This window comes from Entelurus aequoreus, linkage group LG20 (genome assembly GCF_033978785.1).
Source record: "Entelurus aequoreus isolate RoL-2023_Sb linkage group LG20, RoL_Eaeq_v1.1, whole genome shotgun sequence".
NCBI lineage: Eukaryota > Metazoa > Chordata > Actinopteri > Syngnathiformes > Syngnathidae > Entelurus > Entelurus aequoreus.
In genome coordinates, this window is record NC_084750.1 from 37,867,153 (window position 1) to 37,887,152 (window position 20,000).

The 20,000-nt window shown below is 37.7% G+C and overlaps 1 protein-coding gene across 12 annotated transcripts in view; it reads right to left on the reverse strand.

The window, feature by feature from the left end:
• Nucleotides 1-20,000, reverse strand: part of epb41a (erythrocyte membrane protein band 4.1a) — a 146,764-nt gene that overhangs the window by 100,055 nt on the left and 26,709 nt on the right. For all 12 annotated transcript variants that reach the window (XM_062030097.1, XM_062030095.1, XM_062030094.1 and 9 more), the window contains exons 2-6: nucleotides 5,833-6,152; nucleotides 2,999-3,298; nucleotides 2,317-2,421; nucleotides 1,146-1,188; nucleotides 964-1,039 (exon numbers count right to left, since the gene is read on the reverse strand). In XM_062030097.1, coding sequence (XP_061886081.1) covers nucleotides 964-1,039; nucleotides 1,146-1,188; nucleotides 2,317-2,421; nucleotides 2,999-3,298; nucleotides 5,833-6,144 — 836 coding nt within the window. In that variant the 5' untranslated portion in view covers nucleotides 6,145-6,152. The remainder of the gene's footprint in view (nucleotides 1-963; nucleotides 1,040-1,145; nucleotides 1,189-2,316; nucleotides 2,422-2,998; nucleotides 3,299-5,832; nucleotides 6,153-20,000) is intronic.

The following is a 20,000-nucleotide window of genomic DNA, read 5'->3' on the forward strand; positions in this document are numbered from 1 at the left end:
GTCCTCTGCATTTGATCCATCCCCTTGATCACCCCCTGGGATGTGAGGGGAGCAGTGGGCAGCAGTGGCGCCGCGCCCGGGAATAATTTTTGGTGATTTAACCCCCAATTCCAACCCTTGATGCTGAATGCCAAGCAGGGAAGAATGCTGGTATGAGCTTTTAAACATAACCCGTTAACTGCTGCCAATCAAATGGTGAATAAGATACTCTTTAGGTTCATATGTTTGTAAATCTGACTGTGATGAAGTCAGTGCCTCACCAGTCATGAACCTCACCGCACGTCACTCATATATATATACACTGTATATAGGTACGTTGCATGCAGTCTGCTTTTGGCCCTCGGCTACATTTTTTAAGCCCAATGTGTTTTCCGAGTCAAAATTTAATTTAATCATTTATTTCATAGGGACAGTGTACATTAATAGACATTACTTTAAATGTCTATGTATATACCAGAATTAGCAATAATTCTGGTACATACCACTGTTGTCCTTGGACCGATGTTAAAAATGCTCAACCTAAGACCAATAATGATTAGACAACAAAATATCATAAAAAGTACATCAGTGTGATGAGCTACATGCAGGAGCAAATAACATAATGATATACAATATCCTATCATTACACTTCAGTGTACATAAAAACTCACCGTATAGATATAAAGAATAAGTAAAAATATTCAGTTAATCTAATTATATACATAATACAAATACAATTCAGACAAACAGTTAGTCTGACTTGCTAGAAACCAGGATTTGGACACCCCTGGTCTAGGCCCTTTTTGGTATGAGTTGGTTAATATTGGTCTATCTCAAGTTAATTTTAACCCTTTTTTTACGTTAAAACAAATCTGAGGTTGAGGTTCTGGACAGCCACAGAGGCTCCACTGTTAATTTTTCTTAGCATACTTTATTTAGTCAAGCGAAAGGATTTTGGCAAAATCCCTGAGACATATGCAATACCTTGTGATGTCCTCAGACAGTTGAGCTGGATCTGGTGGATAGAATTTCACATTGAATGTGAAATTATAGTTGGCACCTAGAGAAGTAAACAATACGTACGATGAAACAAATTCAGAGATCAATGAGAAACGAGTTACTTAAGACATAAGAAAAGGTGCTTTTGAAGATAATGGTAGGCTTACCTTGCACCTGCCTGCGGATCTCCTTGGTCAGGTCCAGCCAAGTCTGAAAAAAATAATGCACGTGAGAGCATACAGCATGTTCTTCTGCCAAGTTTATGGTGTCTGAGGCCCTTAGTGCGACTTTGTGGTTACATTCGACATTTATCAGACCCCTTCAAGAAATCCTATATAAGCCCTTTATTTTCAATTACATGGGTCATATCCCAAATTGTTCATAGTTTGTGTGTGTCCGCTATAACAAAATCAACACCTGCATGAGGCCAAACTAACAATTTAATTGATTTACTGAACTGAAACAAGATTACTGAACTGAAACAAGAAGCTTTACTGTGTCAAATAGCCCATCGACATTGTGCTCCCAGCACCGTGCTTAACCATAGGGACAGTACTTTTAGGGCTGAGGGCCTCGCCTTTTCTTCTGCAAAAAAAAGCACCATCCACATGACCGAGCAGCTCAAATTTAATTTTATAAGACCAAAGAGCCGATTACCAAAACTCATTCCTCATTTGAGTTTTCATTTGGAAAGGTTTCAGAATGTTTTTTTAATGATAAATGCAAAAAGAGGGTTGCACACCCGATTTCAGTTCCTGTTGTAGACATCTCGGTTTACGAATCTATCACTCACTTCTTTGTTGCTCAGACAGCTGTGTTTATACAAGTTTTGATTGGGGTATGACATTTGTAACAGAGACAAACTTTAAATGTCGGTTGTTGAATTAATTTCAGCATTTAAGGAAACTAGTGATTAGCATGCGCTTGCTTTTTCAGCAAATGAGGTCTGTGAGTTTATCAAAGAACGGTTATCAATCACGGTTTTACGGTGGTTTTCATTTAAAACGTTAATACTAACTATTAGGAAATTGACCGTGGTTTATCATTAATATTACATCCGTAGTTCAAACCTAATTGATTGCGGAGTTGGGTTTTTAAACCTCAAATTTACGAGGGGGCTAATGGTTTTCACCATGTCAGTTTTCATCAAATCTTTCATAAAGATGTCTTGATAAGCCATTATACATTCAAAAATATACTATCAAGAATGTTATGAAAATTGCAAAACATTGGGCAGAATTTTTGTTCAAAAGTTCCTCGGGGGCTAACAATTGTGTCATTAGGTGTATATATTATTGGTTTGGCTCAAAATGTGAGGCAATTTAACCCCCGACTCACCTTTACATTGGTCATCTGGGGGATGCCCAGACCATAGTAGTCTCTCTCCAGCAGATTGAGGTGGTCTGATACTTTTGTGAATAGCTCCTGTCCTTTGGCATGTTTCTGACATAAATACAAAAACAACAAGACACAATTTAATTTGTGTTGTATATAGGCAGTGAAAAAACAAGGACGATGATTTTACTGTGTTGAACATAGCCAAGTGCATGTTCTACACTACTGTATGATCTACACTTATCTGCAGATTTAAGTCAATATCTTTTTAACAACTCATCACTATTGAATGATTAAAACAAGACTACTTGGGATGGTTAATGGCTAAAATAACAGGTACAGTCACGATCAAAAATGTACATACACTTGTAAAGACCATAATGTCATGGCTGTCTTGAGTTTCAATTTGTTTCCCAATGTTTGTTGAAATGTTTTGCTTTTTAGGTTTGGATTACAAAGATCGCCTAAGAGAGTGATAACATATTCATAAAATCACAAGTTGTTTCAATGTCATTGAAAAAAATAACTCTGAAAACATCTGAACTTTTGCAGTAACTTTCTATAAAAAGCTGCTGCATATTCAGGCATTTTAGGCCGCAACAAGGACCAAAAAAAAGCCCACGAGAACCTAAAGGGACTACATTTTGTCAGATAAATATCAGTTTATTATAAAATAAATACTTACATCCAGCTCACACTCATACAGGGCGTCGTCCAGCAGTGTGACTTTAATCTGCATGGTTTTGGGGCGACGTGGAGCTTTGGGAGTTTTAGGCTCCTCTTCTGTGGCCCCCTCCTCTTTTTCTCCGTTACTGCCGCGCTCAGAGCCACCTTCCTTTGCCTTGTCCGTCTCCTCCTCCTCCTTCTTGTTATCGTCTTCTTTCTCCAGCGTGGAGACCTCTGGTTTCTCCTTGTCGAGCTCGTGGTCTTTCCCACCCTCCTCCTTCCCCTCTTCTTCAGGGATGTTTTTCTCTACCTGTGCAGCCTGAGGAAGATGGAATGATTAAAATGGAGTCTAAAATTGCTAAATAGTTTATCCTTGTGATGAATTCCATCAGTCTAGGTCTAGGGTGTATCCCACCTTTAGCCCAAAGTCAGCTGGGATTGGCTCAAGCCTACCCATGACTTTAATGAGGATAAGCGGTATAGAAAATGGATGGATGGAAGTAATGAATATTTGCCATGACAGCATTGTAGTACTCTTTTGACAACAATACAGTATACAATTCAAATTTGAGTTAAAAAGACATAGTGGCATTTAAGTTCCCGATCCAAGTGCTTTCTAAGCAGTACAGTTTGTTACAGTTTATATTCCCAACGTTGAAAATAAAAGGAAGGGGAGCTAAAATACCCTTAAGTCTAGCTTCGCAGTGATCTGTTTCAGTGAAGACTGAATATATATTGTATACTGTGCATTAGTACAATCAAACAATTAATCTAGGGCTGCTAATCTATTCCTCGATTGATTTGATTGGTAAAAAGCCTCGATAAACAGTATATACGCCGGTATACTAGGGCTGTCAAAATTAACGAATTAACTCATGTGATTAGTCACAAAAAAATTATCGCATTAATGATGCAATTTTATTTTGATCGTACAAACTCTTTTATACGGTCAGTGATCAGATCATTGCATACATCAGTACAAAAATGAGTGAGGAGACTCCAAGAGGGGTGTTGGCTGGAACATTTCACTCCAAAATACAGCCTAAAAGAACTTTAGATAAAACTGTTACCAAGTTGTGTGAAAATAAATGACTTAAAATTGTTCCTTGAAGACATCCTGACAAGAAAATTGCATTTGTGTACAAATAATGCGGTCTTTTCTGAAGCTAATTTCAGTTATGCAAGCCAGTAATCACCCGTGATTAGTCATGATTAATCCAAATATCAAAATATGATTAATCTAATATTTTTTGACGTACACCGGTACTAATAAAGTACTAATGAATAACAAATAATACTATACTCAGTGTTTCCCCACACATTCATTTATTTGTGGCGGCCCGCCACGAAAGAATTACGTCCGCCACAAAAAATAAAAACATAAAATAAAATAAATAATACAATTTTTTTTTTTTTTTTTTTGTCCTCTGCAGCTTCTCAGGCAAATCATATAGTTGATGTAGATGCCCATATCGGCTGTTCAGATTTACTTTACAAAAGAGAAGTGTAGGATACTTCTCTTGTTGCCTTATTTGTATTTGACTTTATTAAATGTATTTATATTAGAAACACAACATGTGTATATAACAAAGGGTGCAAAGTCTGCAGGCAGTAGGAAACACATGGTTGAGTGTAGGGAGTAAAACTGATGGCAGTCTAAAGTTCAAGATTTTTGGAGCTCTTTGTTCAGTGGATCAGATGTTTGATGAAGCTCTGTGTCTATCTACCACCACTATTGTTTTCTGTTTATTTGTTCCTGACTGTGGCAGGACATCTCTGCCTCTGTTTCACTTTATGTTGCTGGTAAATAATATGGTTGTAGTAGTAGGCTAAAGTTAAATTATTTAGTATGCACTAATTAAAGGGGCAGAGCATATTGAGACATTTTAGCTTTCATATTTTATAAGATATATTTTTTGTAAGAACCACAATTAATAAATATATTTCAGTGAATAACTTATTGTTCAAATCTGTATATAAATATGTACATAAAGTGTTGTAATTATATTGTAAAATGGATGGATGGATGGATGGATGGATGGATGTACGTTTAAAACAAAACTGTTATTATTCATTAGTAAGTATACATTTTTTTAGCCTTTTTAGAGAAAATCATATCATTGTAGTACATTATGCAAATGACTCGATGATGTCATGGTGACCACGCCCATGGCCACGCCCCCACCGCCACAGGTATCTTGGCAGTTTATGGGAAACACTGATACTGCTTGTAGGAGCCTAAGTGCTATTTAAATTAATTTACATTTTATGGAAGGTGCTTTATGTTTATTCAGCCAAAAGGGGACTATTTACTTTATTTGAATAATACGAAAATGTATATAATGCATGCTTGGAGTAATTACAAGGCACACTTTATTTGTAATTATTACATTTGTGTAAATATTTTGATAACGTACTACTTTATACTGCTTTAATACAGTGAAGGATATGTAACTGTTTTATTGCATTTATGGCGGAAGGATCGGTGTGGTAATTAGGTTTGGACACAGTGTATTATGGGTTATGGCAGTCAGGTATGGTGGAATCGAGCCACACCGTTTTTTTGACCCTACTCTTACTTTTTGTTACTCTTTCTTACTGTAACACACTCGCTTTATTTTGCCATTCATTTTTTCCCACATCGTTATCGTTTGACGTTTTTGAATGAAAGTTCACAAGTAACCGATACACAAAACGAAGAGGAGCGTCTGGAGTTATGTTTGTTGTTGCCGCAGCAAGCGGGAATTAAAGAGAAAGTAGAGGAGCGTCAAGCTAAGGCTTCACACCCTGGACAAGTCGCCACCTCATCGCAGGGCCGACACAGATTAAACAATATTAAACAAGTGTCCTGACCTGGGCCTCAGCACTGCTAACTGAGTGCTGGTCGGGGGCCACCTCTCCCTCTATCTTCAGCTCAGGCTCTGGGTCAGCAATGGGAGCTTTAGCTTCTTCTTTCTCCTTTTCCCCCTTCTCCCCTCCCTCACTCTCGCATTGCGAACGTCTCTTCAAGAAGGACGAGAAGAGGCGGGAGAGGCCACGGCCAGCAGAGTTGCGGACGCCAGGCCGGAGGTTCTCCTCTTCTGGAGTGGATGGCTTTGCTTCCTGGCCAGCCTCCTCCTGCTGTCTTGGCTCCTGCTGGTGACTCTCTACTTCGTCTGTCGTCATGGTGACCACTGTGAGGAGAAGGTTACAAAAGATAAAATAATGACCGTGGATCATGATTTACCCAGATACACGCTAAATGGTAATGTACCAGTGGTTCTCAAAGTTTTTTCACCAAGTACCACCTCAGAAAAAACTCGCCTCTCCAAGTACCACCGTAATGACCAAGAATAAAATATGCGTAGTAGGCATGAGTATTCTTTAAAAATTAAGCGGGGTATACTACAGGGTTTGTACACCTTTTCCATGGCCAAATTCAAGGACTTTTTAAGGACTTTCAAGATCAATTTTCCAGTTTTTTCCAGTACCCTTCAAAAGGCGAAAACCAGTGTGAATCGATCCATAGCCTTGTTGTTTGAGGTCACCAAATGCTGTCTGTAGGAAATATACCATATTTTTCGGACTATAAGTCGCAGTTTTTTCATAGTTTGGCCGGGGGTGCGATTTATACTCAGGAGCGACTTATGTGTGAAATTATTAACACATTACCGTAATAAATCAAATAATATTATTTAGCTCATTCACGTAAGAGACTAGACCAGTGGTTCTTAACCTGGGTTCGATCGAACCCTAGGGGTTCGGTGAGTCGGCCTCAGGGGTTCGGCGGAGGTCAAGACACACCCGACTCATCGTGTAAATAAAAAACTTCTCCCTATCGACGTACTATGGATACCCCCAAAACAATATTCCCTCTAATTTTCCATCTGATTTACAGGCGTGTAATTTGTTGTGAGTTCATGTACAGTGTTGGTTTTGTTCTTTGAACAAGGTGATGTTCATGCACGGTTCATTTTGTGCACCACTAAAAAAACATATAACTTTGTTTTGAATTTGAAAAAATTTTTTTTTTTATTTTTCACGAAAGAAGGGTTCGGTGAATGCGCATATGAAACTGGTGGGGTTCGGTACCTCCAACAAGGTTAAGAACCACTGGACTGGACGGATAAGATTTCATGGGATTTAGCGATTAGGAGTGACAGATAGTTTGGTAAACGTATAGCATGTTCTATATGTTATAGTTATTTGAATGACTCTTACCATAATATGTTACGTTAACATACCAGGCACGTTCTCAGTTGGTTATTTATGCGTCATATAACGTACACTTATTCAGCCTGTTGTTCACTATTCTTTATTTATTTTAAATTGCCTTTCAAATGTCTATTCTTGGTGTTGGGTTTCATCAAATAAATTTCCCCCCAAAATGCGACTTATACTCCAGTGCGACTTATATATGTTTTTTTCCTTCCTTATTATGCATTTTCGGCAGGTGCGACTTATACTCCAGTGCGACTTATACTACGAAAAATACGGTAGGTAAAATCTGCTAAAACCTAAGCCTAACATTGAAGTAGCAGTTATCATTAACTGAACGGGGCATAGAAAATGCAGCAGTGTTTCTGTAGAATATTCAATGTCATTGGTGTTTGCAAACGTGTCTTCATTTGTGTTGTTTTACAAATTTCTTGTTCTTTTTCTTACTTACAGCACTCAATGACATTGAACAGCACGGATTGATTCACACCGTATTTGTGCTTGTGAGCTGCATAACGTGATATAAATACACGCACCCTCAAAATTTCAATTTCACTAATTTATTAACAAAACTGTTCCACATTAATATAAGGATAATAAATGAAAGGAAAATATTTTGTTTGTTTCACAACACCTCATACACCTTTCATTAAGCATATCTAGCCCTATAACTGTGGCTATGATAACAAATGAACAAAAATACAAAAGTTAACTTGTTTTGCTTTCACTGAGTAGCTAGACAAGTTAAGTAGACAACGAAAATAATAGAGCAAGAAATGCATACAAACATGTTATGTAAAAACTACAAAATCATTCATATTAACTCAGCTCTAAGTTGTGAAAAAGGTTACGAATTATACATTACATGACCTTCACAGTACGAAGAAGTCCAATAATGGACTAATAATTTCCATCTAATGTTCAATAAAACGACAACCTCCCGGCATGATGGACCGATGCACCACTGTCCTCTTGGGGGCGACACAGAGCCGTCTATACATGACAACAACCTAATGTATTATTAAATTAGTATAGTAATATATAGTAGTATATTCAAGTTTGGTGATTTGGGAAAATTGCAAACAGCTAAAATGATGTACAAAGCAAACTATAACCTGCTACCAAAGAATGTACAACAATTCTTCTCAACTAAAGAGGAGAAATATAACCTTAGAGGAAAAAACAATTTAAAACATTTGTATGCACCTACAACACTTAGAACCTTTAGCATATCAGTATGTGGAATTAAATTATGGAATGGATTAAGTAAAGAAGTTAAACATTGTACTGATATGATCCAGTTTAAGAGGTTGTTCAAAATAATAGTGCTTACAAAGTACAAAGAAGAAGAAAGTTTTTCTAACTTTCAACCTTATTGAACGTTAGATATTCTTCATCTCAGTATGTTAATAATGACTGAATTAACTAATTACATATTACAAAACTGTTGTATATACTAATTCTCAGATGTTATTTTATTATATAAAAAGGTCAGTAAATGATTCTATATATTTGTAAACGCTCTGAAGTGGGAAAGGGGTAGGATTAAATAAGCTTTGCTTCTTCCTATTCCTTTTCGGACATGATGTAAAGTGAAATTAAATGAAATTGTGTGATGTATTATACTGTAAGTGTGTTCATGTTCGAAATAAACTAAAAGAAAGAAAGAAAGAATGTAAGGGCTCATGCAAAGCCAACAGATCAATCGTGTAGCTTTCATTTTTAAGGAAACTTATTTTATTTTTTTCCATTTTATAATTTGCCTATTGAGTCAGACTGTCGAGAAATATGATGAACATTTACAAGCATTTACAAGCACTTCACCCAAAATTCAAGCAGTAATGTTGTGTTGTGACGAAAGTCACTCAAAACAGATGGCTGGTGATGGTCATCGATGTCCAAAGTGTACAATAAAAGCAAGAAAGCTAAAACTATAAAACATTTCTGCCGGGCGGAATGGTGAATTCTATTTGTCCTGGGAAGTCGGAATTTCCGAGTTCCTCGTCGGAATTTTAACTCTATTGCCCCTCGAGGTTGGATTTCCGACTCGGAAAGTCGGAGCATTCCCACCACCCCCAGGTTTGTTTTAAAGATGGCTGCTCTGGATCTAAACAATGATATCCGCTAGGGACATGACGATCAGGATTTTATGCTGCCAATTCCGATAACGATTTCCTCTGTGTGAGATTTGCCGATGACGATCACATTAATTATTTGCGAAAAATATATATTTTTATGATGGTTGCTATCGGCTGGCGACATTGTATGAAAAAATTAACCATACAAAAATGTTTTTATAGTCTTTGGTATGACTCGGCCGGGGTTTGAACTCACGACCTACCAATCTCAGGGTTGACACTCTAAAGACAAACTATACAACTTTTTCACCAAAGTACCACCATTAGATGTTATGTAGACAACATGGAAGTGTTTTAAATGTAGAAAAATAATGTTGACGGTCATGATATGACCCTTAATAATTTGAAATAATCCTTCAGCTTTACAATATACAGTAGCAGTTAAGGAGTTTTTAAAAATCCTGTTGTAAATGGTTGTACTTTCAACTGTGGTTGTAAATATTATGTGGAATATAATTTGGGATAGCTGAATATATTCCTCTACTTTGTAATATTTGCATATAAGGTAGGAAATTAATCACAATAGCTGTAGTTTCATTACCTTGTTTATCAATTTACACAAGTCAAACATACACACAAGATCAGTGATTTAAACACATTTAAAAGTGAACATCTTCCAATGTAATACAAAATGTACAGTGTCTACTAGTGTTGTCCCATTACCAATATTTTGGTACAAGTACCGGTACCAAAATTATTTTTATACTTTTCAGTATTTTTCTAAATAAAGGGGACCACAAAAAATTGCATTATTGGCTTTATTTTAACAAAAAATCTTACGGTACATTAAACATTTGTTTTTTATTACAAGTTTGTCCTTAAATAAAATAGTGAACATACAAGACAACTTGTCTTTTATTAGTAAGTAAGTAAAGCTCCTAATTTAGCTACTGGCGTATGCAGTTCTATTATTTTGTCAAAATTAGGACAAGTGGTAGAAAATGAATTATTAATCTACTTGTTCATTTACTGTTAATATATGCTTCCTTTCTCTCTTAACATGTTCTATCTACAATTCTGTTCAAATTTATTAATCACTTATTCTTCCGTTAGTTAGTTTTGGATGATACCACAAATTTGGGTATCAATTCGATACCAAGTAGTTACAGGATCATACATTGGTCATATTCAAAGTCCTCATGTGTCCAGGGACATATTTCCTGAGTATATAAACATAATATAAATAAAAAATAAACGAAAGAAGATGTTGTGATGCCAAAAAATATAGACGTAATCATAGTAGTATCAACTAGATACGCTACTGTACTTGGTATTATTACAGTGGATGTCAGGTGTAGGTCCACCAATGGCGTTTGTTTACATTTTGACGCTGGTGAGCTAGGATGTGTAGTGAAACATGTGGGGTGGCGGACCGGTACTTTCCACAGGTGGTATAGTACCGAAAATTATTTGTTAGTATCGCGGTACTATACTAATACCGGTATACCGTACAATCCTAGTGTCTACAAACAAAGAACAACTTATACCAGTCCATTCATGCATGCAATTTCTAATGTACAGTATAAATAGTTCACAAACAATCAAATATTCCAGTTACACATTTATAAGACATTTATGACATGGGTCAACCTCTTTAGGACTAAAAATAGAAAGAAAAAGATGTCAGAATTTACTTACAAACGCTGAAAAAAGCTCAGTGCATCAGGCTGTCTGCACAGCCAGGATATGAGGCTCTTTCTTGGGGGAACAAAGAGAAGTCTTGCATTTTAACACACATTTAGCATACTCATGTCCTGCCAAGCTTTACTTGTCTGGTGTTAGATGTTTAAATACAAAAATACAGCTACAATTACCTTTTAAAAGTTGCTGTTTTCTCTCCTTTTATAACCGCCATGTAATATAAAGCCTTATTTCAGAGTTTCACCAGATATAAGGGCTATATCCAGACAAACATGGATACTTTGAAAATACATTTTTGTACAACTTACAGTATACATCATCCTCAATGTATGGTTAAGTTAACACAAAGACAACCTATAACTCCAACGTGATTTAGACCCTCTCGGTTCTCCTTGTCGTCTAATAAATACTTGTAGGCCTAAGTCCAAGTAAAACTGTAAACTTGGTATAAGCCCCACCAAATGAAGGGAAAACATAAAATCAAACATTGAAAACATGTGTAACACACAAAAACAGTAACTGCGTAAAAAAAAAAAAAAATTGGCATTGAAAATCATAAAAAAAATAATGGCTTTTTTCAATGTTAGTATTTATTATTTTAAATCAACCTGTTACAATGCCAAAACTTGTTTTAGTGCCAATACAACTTTTTCTACAATGCCAATATATTTTTTTTCAATATCAAAACTTACTGGCAGTGTTTTGGCTCCATAGTCTCAACATTCCTAAATGTTGCCCTCAATGAAGAGAAAAATATGTTACCTCCAGCAACTAAATTGGTGACAGCGGTAGGGCTGGCCGGTATACCGGTATTACGAGTTGTATAGGGTATATTTTAGAAAGAGGAATGCCTGTGAAATCATGCCTCTTCTGTCAAACGGTGGAGCAAAGAGTTCAGAGCAAAGATGGTAAGCAGAGTCCAAGCCCATCACTAATATGTATATGATGAGAACATGGGAGGATTGTATCATTCCAACATGCTGGTACACCTGTACCCCAGATAAGTCAAGGAGATGAAGTGTGTGTGTGTATATACCCCAGTTCTGATGCATCCTTGACCTGAGCATGATATTATATTATATTCCTGGCTAGTCTACAAGAGGGACAGTGGCCTACTGAAGAAGAAACCAGTGTCTCGCCTGGCTGTCTCCCACAGTTTGAACCAAGTCAACAAGCCTACATCCAAATTTGGCCCACCATCATTGACCTGTTCACCACCACTGAGAAAAGGCTACACACCCAGACTCTCAAGAACCAAAACCACACCCAGATATGTGTAATGCAATTTGAAGGTATACACAATACTAATACTTGTAAGAAACAGGCTAACCAATTAAACCTCAAAGGAACAAAACATTCTTGTCCAGGAATATCACTTATTGAAGGAAATTAATTACACAATTTTTGAGACTTTTACTAAAACCTACACACATCTTAGGATGAGCTACACTATATTGCCAAAAGTCTTTGGCCACCTATCAAATTATCAGAATCAGGTGTCCTAATCACTTGGCCACGCCACAGGTTAATACAATCAAGAACTTAGGCCCAAAGACTGTTTCTACAAACGTGTGAAAGAATGGGCCGCTCTCAGGAGCTCAGTGATTTCCATCGTGGAACTGTCATAGGATGCCACCTGTGCAAAAAATCTAGTCGTGAAATTTCCACCAGTGCACAAAGCAAGGTCCATAAAGACATGGATGACAGAGTCTGGTGTGGATGAACTTGACTGGCCTGCACAGAGTCCTGACCTGAACCCGATAGAACACCTTTGGGATTAATTAGAACAGAGACTGAGAGCCAGGCCTTCTCGACCAACATCAGTGGGTGACCTCACCAATGCGCTTTTGGAAGAATGTTGGAAAATTCCTATAAACACACTCCGCAACTTTGTGGACAGCCTTCCCAGAAGAGTTGAAGCTGTGATAGCTGCAAAAGGTGGACCGACATCATATTGAACCCAATGAGTTAGGAATGGCATGGCACTTCAAGTTCATATGTGAGTCAAGGCAGGTGGCCAAATACTTTTGGCAATATATTATATATTACAGACGTCAAGTAAGAGCTCAGACCAACAACACACTTCCGGCATTCACGGGTGAAAAGTGTTGTGCGTGACATCCTCTTTGGCTGCACTGAACACAGTAAAGGTCTCACAAAAGTAGATTACACCAACAACAAGCTGAGCAATTACTGTATACGTGATCAAGAAGAAATATTAGCAGACATAAACGGATGACTTCCGATGTGAATGGCCATGTGTCAGAAATCAATTAAAGGTAAATGCCACTAATTCTGTGCAGTTGTTTGCATTATTTCCATCTGCACTTGAGATAAACTTGTTTGCACCACAGTTGTTTACGATAAATACCAAATACTGACAAGACTGCAAGTCAAAGTATTTAGCAAGTTTAAAATTGTATTATTTATAAGAAAGAACAATTCATGAATGATTTAATATATTGTTTGTTACAACACCGATTCATTCTTATGTTTGTTGAAAAATACACAAGTAAAGGACATAGAGAAAATTATTGCATAATAAATTGCAATTGCAATATTTGAGGAAACAAAAAAATTGCAATTACGGTAGATCATATTCTAAAGGGTTCAGCACACATTTCTACAAGTCTCATTATTTAGGGGGGCAGCAGGTAGGGTTGCCAACTCCCTGAAAAAAAATAAGGGACCCCTTGCAGGGCTGGTCGACCTGATTTATTTTGATCTTTTTTATTTCTGTGAAAATAGTTGTATAATATCCACAACGATTGAATGGTGGCAACTTGACTCTTCTTGTTTGTTGAAAGATGTTTGAGAGTTGCATTCGTTGAACCTCTGTGGATTACATGACCTCATGACTGACAATCTATAAACACACACTTTTATTGTATTTGACTCCAACCAGAATTGAATGTGCAGGTTTTGGATGAATTTATGGGAAACAAATTGTTGTTTTATGTCAAATAACTACCAATTTTACTGTCATTTATTATTAATGTTAATTTATATATATTAGTCATGGAATGCTGTTACACACACTATGTTGAAGTATTACTATTATTATTATTATTATTATTATTATTTATCTTACGGTATATATCAAAAATAATATTGAGCAAAATTTAATTGAAATATTGTCGATGTGGCCCTCCAGCAGTGCTCGGGTAGCTCATGCGGCCCCCGGTAAAAATTAATTGCCCACCCCTGGTTTATAATGTACAATATCGAAGTTGGCCTTTATTCGTTTCGAAACCGGGTTGCTTTCGCGGTTCAAGGGAGTAACCCCTGACTGCAGCCTGCAGATCGAGGAGGGGCTTAAATTTTCCCTAAATGTGGACTGGTCTAAACTTTTAAACGTTTAGCCCCTCCTCGATCTGCGGGTGAGTAAGTGAGAGGAGAGAGAGCCAAGTTACTGCGCCCCTGAGACGTGACAGTGGAGCAACTTGAACCTGTGAGTTATGGTCTAGTCACCGTCCATTTATTCAGCATCTAATATGGGTAATATTTCAGAAAAACGCTGTATTATTCTATTATTCAATGTGTCAGCTTCTGTTTTTGCCGGACGTCGGAGCACGGCGCATTAATTGAGCACGGCACATCAAGTCCGCACAGAGCAGAGCGGATCGTGCGGGACAGGAAGTAATGTACAAAATAAAACACCGGGTTAATTTTCAAAATAAAATGCACTGTGTTTACGGCGGATCACATTCCTCTCACAGTAGAGTTTTAGGTATAAGGTTATTGTGACTTTGCTATTGCTGTGTGGGTTAACAAAATAATAATAATAATGATAATAACAATACTAATAATAAGAACAATGATAATGATAATAATAATAATAATTATTAATAATAATACTTTCAGCATTCTGGGGATATAAGATGTAGGTTATCTGTTAGGAATATTGCCATCTGTATTTAAACTTGATTCATGTTGATTATGCCTGCAGCACAATGCCAAAAAAAGAAAGGATACAGCCCTCTACTGGCCCCTGGTCCATATTTTTGGCCCTGTATTGCGTTTCAGTTGTTTAGTCTGAGCATTAAGAGAGATAGACCATAAGTTACAACTTGATGGTGTTTTCATCAAGTTAAGGGAAGAAGGACAGATTTTCACATTGAAGTTTTTTCCATTTGGGTATTTATTTTTGTATTTTTTTTCAAAGTTCATGTTGCACTGTTCAATGTTCAATATTAAAGTGCTTATCTTTAACAATAAATAGCCTAATAATAAACCAGTGTTTTGTTGCTTTCCATGTCTTCCAAGCCTATGATAATGTGAATTAACTCATTATGACCATAATTTGTTGACACAAAAGAAATGGCAATCACTTTTACCTACAAAGGACACACAGCTAAGTAGTTAGCTTCCTATTAGCAAATTTAATTTTACATTAATTTCCATATTGTGTAAAGGACCAAAAAAAAAATTCCTGCCCTTTTCTGACTTTGAGCCCCTGCCCCTCTATAATCATGTGCACGTCCCTGGCAGGGACAGCAACCAAGGCAGAACAAACAGATGCCAGAAAAGTCGAGCGGCAATGAGTTTGACAGGTGCGCGATTAGTGACGCTGGCATCCATTGGCTTAGTCTGTAACAGACTTTTGAATCTATTGTCAATCTGAAGAATCAATATTTCACAGACTACTGTTAAAGGGCAGGACGGTGGAACAGGGGTTAGCGCATGTGCCTCACAATACGAAGGTCCTGAATTCAATCCCGGGCTCGGGATCTTTCTGTGTGGAGTTTGCATGTTTTTCCCGTGGCTGCGTGGGTTCCCTCCGGGTACTCCAGCTTCCTCCCACCTCCAAAAACATGCACCTGGGGATAGGTTGATTGGCAACACTAAATTGGCCCTAGTGTGTGAATGTTGTCTGTCTATCTGTGTTGGCGACTTGTTCAGGGTGTACACCGCCTTTCGCCTGAATGCAGCTGAGATCAGCTCCAGCACCCCCCACGACCCCGAAAGGGACAAGCGGTTGAAAATGGATGGATGTTAAATTTTGTGGTAATAAAAATACGGGACAAAGTGCGTCCCTTTACTACTGAAAACAGAATGTGTACTAGTTTCAAGGGAAGGTTGGCAACCCTAGCAGCGGGTGTGGGGTCTCCACTCTCTCCCTCACTATTTGCCATTCTATTAACCTCTAGTAGTCCACAAAGTTGAGAAATGTTACATGTGAAATGAACGCACCATCTCTCATTGAAGTTTGTAGCCCTATCAACAGAGTGACAAAGTGGTACAATTACAGAACAAAGATAACAACAATGGCATTACTCATATGTTTTTTTTTCTTTCAAACAACGATAAACACTTTCAACTTAAAGTATTTTGCTACTGATACAACAGACACAACTCCGCTGCCAATCTGTAAGGCTGCAGAAACTGCTAGTTGCCTGCAGTGCTTAGTGCGTGCCGCTCCATTGACACAAATGCTGACAGGGCATAAACAATGAGTGTGTTCTCCAAAGCAGCACCAGGTATATGCAGGGGGAGGGCAACAAAACCCTGTTTTTTATAAAAAACAAACCGTGTATGTTCTTATGGCTGACTGTTCAATCGGGATGTGCTGGAACTCTGCAGCATGAGATTGCTGATGCTGACTCTCTGCCTTTTTAGTTCAGGGTTGCAGTGCAGATTTGTCAGTGGAAGCTCCATAACCATTTGTTTTTATTGTATTCAATCAATCAATCAATGTTTATTTATATAGCCCTAAATCACAAGTGTCTCAAAGGGCTGTACAAGCCACAACGACATCCTCAGCACAGAGCCCACATACGGGCAAGGAAAAACTCACCCCAGTGGGACGTCGGTGAATGACTATGAGAAACCTTGGAGAGGACCGCATATGTGGGTAACCCCCCCCCTCCCTCTATTGAAAACACTACAAGATCACTGTAATATGAACAAAAGAAAATCAATCTTTGCATAGACTTTTTCTTTTAGATGTTTCTGGGCCTGATAATGTGAACGTACAGAACATGAACAACACATGTGTTAGCTGAAAAAACATGGTTGCTTGCTTATGCGGACTGGACACTGGCTGAGAGTTGGTGGGCGGCCGAGGGTGGAGTCGGCTCTCTTGGGTGCTTTGTTGGGTCTGCTCCTGTCTCTGGCCATGCTCCACCCCACCCCAGAAGACGATGGCGTGGAACACCGCAGAGGCCACCACAGTGTATATGTTTTTGGTTTTTGTTGTTTTACTTTTGTGGCTGATTTTTTTAGTCTGCTAACATATGCAGTAACATATTGTGTTACTTCCCATTCTATTATTTTGTCAAAATTATTAAGGACAAGTGGTAGAAAAACAAATATTAATGTACTTGTTCATTTACTGTTAATATCTGCTTACTTTCTCCTTTAACATGTTCTATCTACACTTCTGTTAAAATGTAATAATCACTTATTCTTCTGTTGTTTGGATACTTAACATTAGTTCTGGATGATACCACAAATTCGGGCGTCAATCCAATACCAAATCGTTACAGGATCATACATTGGTCATATTCAAAGTCCTCATGTGTCCAGGGACATATTTCCTGAGTTTATAAACATAATATACATTTTTTTTTTAGAAAGAAAGAAGATGTTGTGATGAATGTGTATAGCCATCATGTCTCATGTATTCATGAAATGCCTTATAAAGATGTAGCAAAGAGATGTTCTCAAACCAGACAAAACATTGAACTATCGAAATAAACTATAGATGTACATTTTGGAATGGCTTGTATTGATATAGTGAATATTTTCTCAAGGGCAAGAAAAAACTCAACCCAATGGGAACAACGTGAACCCCTGGAAACTACCGCATATGTGGATCATCTTGTGTGTAGACAAGCCAGCAGCGCAGAGAACAATGAACTATTGACGATGTGGTACAGTCATGAATAAGAGGTGTGCTTTTCAGTTTATAGCATCTAATAGATAGAAACCTTTGCTAAGTGTTTTTGCATTTTCACAGAATTGTATGAAGGAAATGCCTTCCAAGGCATCTTAAAATGGCAAAATGATGACGCCCGCAAAAAGCCCCCCTTCAACCCCAGCTGATATTGTTCAAATCCTCTACTTTTGTATTACCTCACTGAGATCCCTGGGAGACAGTTTGCCAAATATGCGCGAGAATAGTGCCAACAAAAAAATCAAACATGACAAACTTGCATTCCCACTTGAGACACAGCCACATGACTCAGTATTTTCAACTGGTAAAAGACGTGCAAAAGAAGATGCATAGCCTTTGTCCCAACAGTCCACACCTTCCTGAGACGTTTGGTAAACAAGGTCAGTGCAAACGAAACAGCGCGAAATGGTGTGTGCTCACATAAAGTGTGGTTCACTGCATAGTCAAAGACATGCTGCCCGTTAATACTGTTGAAAAACTAGCATTTCGAAAAACTTGCTTGGAACCTGCCAGGCTAAAGTTTGTTTGCATAGGACCTGTTAATACATCTGCTTATAGTGTAGTGTCTCTTGTTACCTTCACTTTTGTTTACAAAGGTCCTAACTTGTCGGGACACCCTGAGGGGTTACAGTGAGACGTCAGGCATGTCGAGCAGCAGAGAAAATTTTCTGTATTTGTGCCTACACTCTAGTACTTGTGTTAGAAGAATACACATGCATGCAGTGGGACCAAATAAACCACTGATGTAATGATAATACATAAACATACTGCAAGTATATCCTTTCAAATGTGTATTCCTCATATTTTAACATTGTAATTGGAATGCCCATCCATCCATCCATTGTCACTCTCGGGGTCACGGGGGCGGCTGGAGCCTATCCCAGCTGCATTCGGGCGAAAGGCGGGGTGCACCCTGGACAAGTCGCCACCTCGCAAGGCGTGGCGAAGTTGGTAGAGTGGCCGTGCCAGCAATCGGAAGGTTGCTGGTTACTGGGGTTCAATCCCCACCTTCTACCATCCTAGTCACGTCCGTTGTGTCCTTGGGCAAGACACTTCACCCTTGCTCCTGATGGCTGCTGGTTAGCGCCTTGCATGGCAGCTCCCGCCATCAGTGTGGGAATGTGTGTGTGAATGGGTGAATGTGGAAATACTGTCAAAGCGCTTTGAGTACCTTGAAGGTAGTAAAGCGCTATACAATAACCCATTTATCATTTATAGACAGACAACATTCACACTCACATTCACACACTAGGGCCAATTTAGTGTTGCCAATCAATCTATTCCCAGGTGCATGTCTCCGAGGGAACACACGCAGTCACGGAAAGAATATCCAAGTTAAATAAAATAAACAAATTATAAAAATTAATTATACTCTGTCTGTTAGCAAATTTTTGCACTCAAATCGCAACCAAAAGCTATAAAATAGGTTCTGTTTATGTTAAGGACTGGGGTTGGAGGACCCTCCAATATACACAACCAAAACAATAAATAAAATGGTCAAATAAAGTTATTGTGACCAGACTGATCACGGTTACCATTATTACTGCAGTATTGTTGAATGTAGGACTGCAACTAACAACTAATTTGATAATCGATTAATCTGTCGATTATTACTTTGATTAATTGATTAATAATCGGATAAAAGAGACAAACTAAATTTCTATCCTTTCCAGTATTTTATTGAAATAAAACAGCATACTGGCACCATACTTATTTTGATTATTGTTTCTCAGCTGTTTGTAAATGTTGCAGTTTAAAAATAAAGGTTTATAAAAATTAAAAAAAGTAGCCTCTGCGCATGCGCATAGCATAGATCCAATGAATCGATGACTAAATTAATCGCCAACTATTTTTTATAATCGATTTTAATCGATTTAATCGATTAGTTGTTGCAGCCCTAGTTGAATGTGCTCAAAAAGTACTTTTACACACACTAAAATCTTTTGACCAATTTGTATTTTTTTTTAAATAACTGAATTAAATAGCCACACAATATACTTTTTTGGCAGAGGAAACATTAAGTATTGTTCTGGCTTCATAAGAGTAATATTATTTTTATTTGTGTGTTTAAATATGTTTATCTACTTCTATTTTAATTTGTTAATATCTTAGAATGTTTGTTTCCTTTCTGGTTTATGTGACGTCAC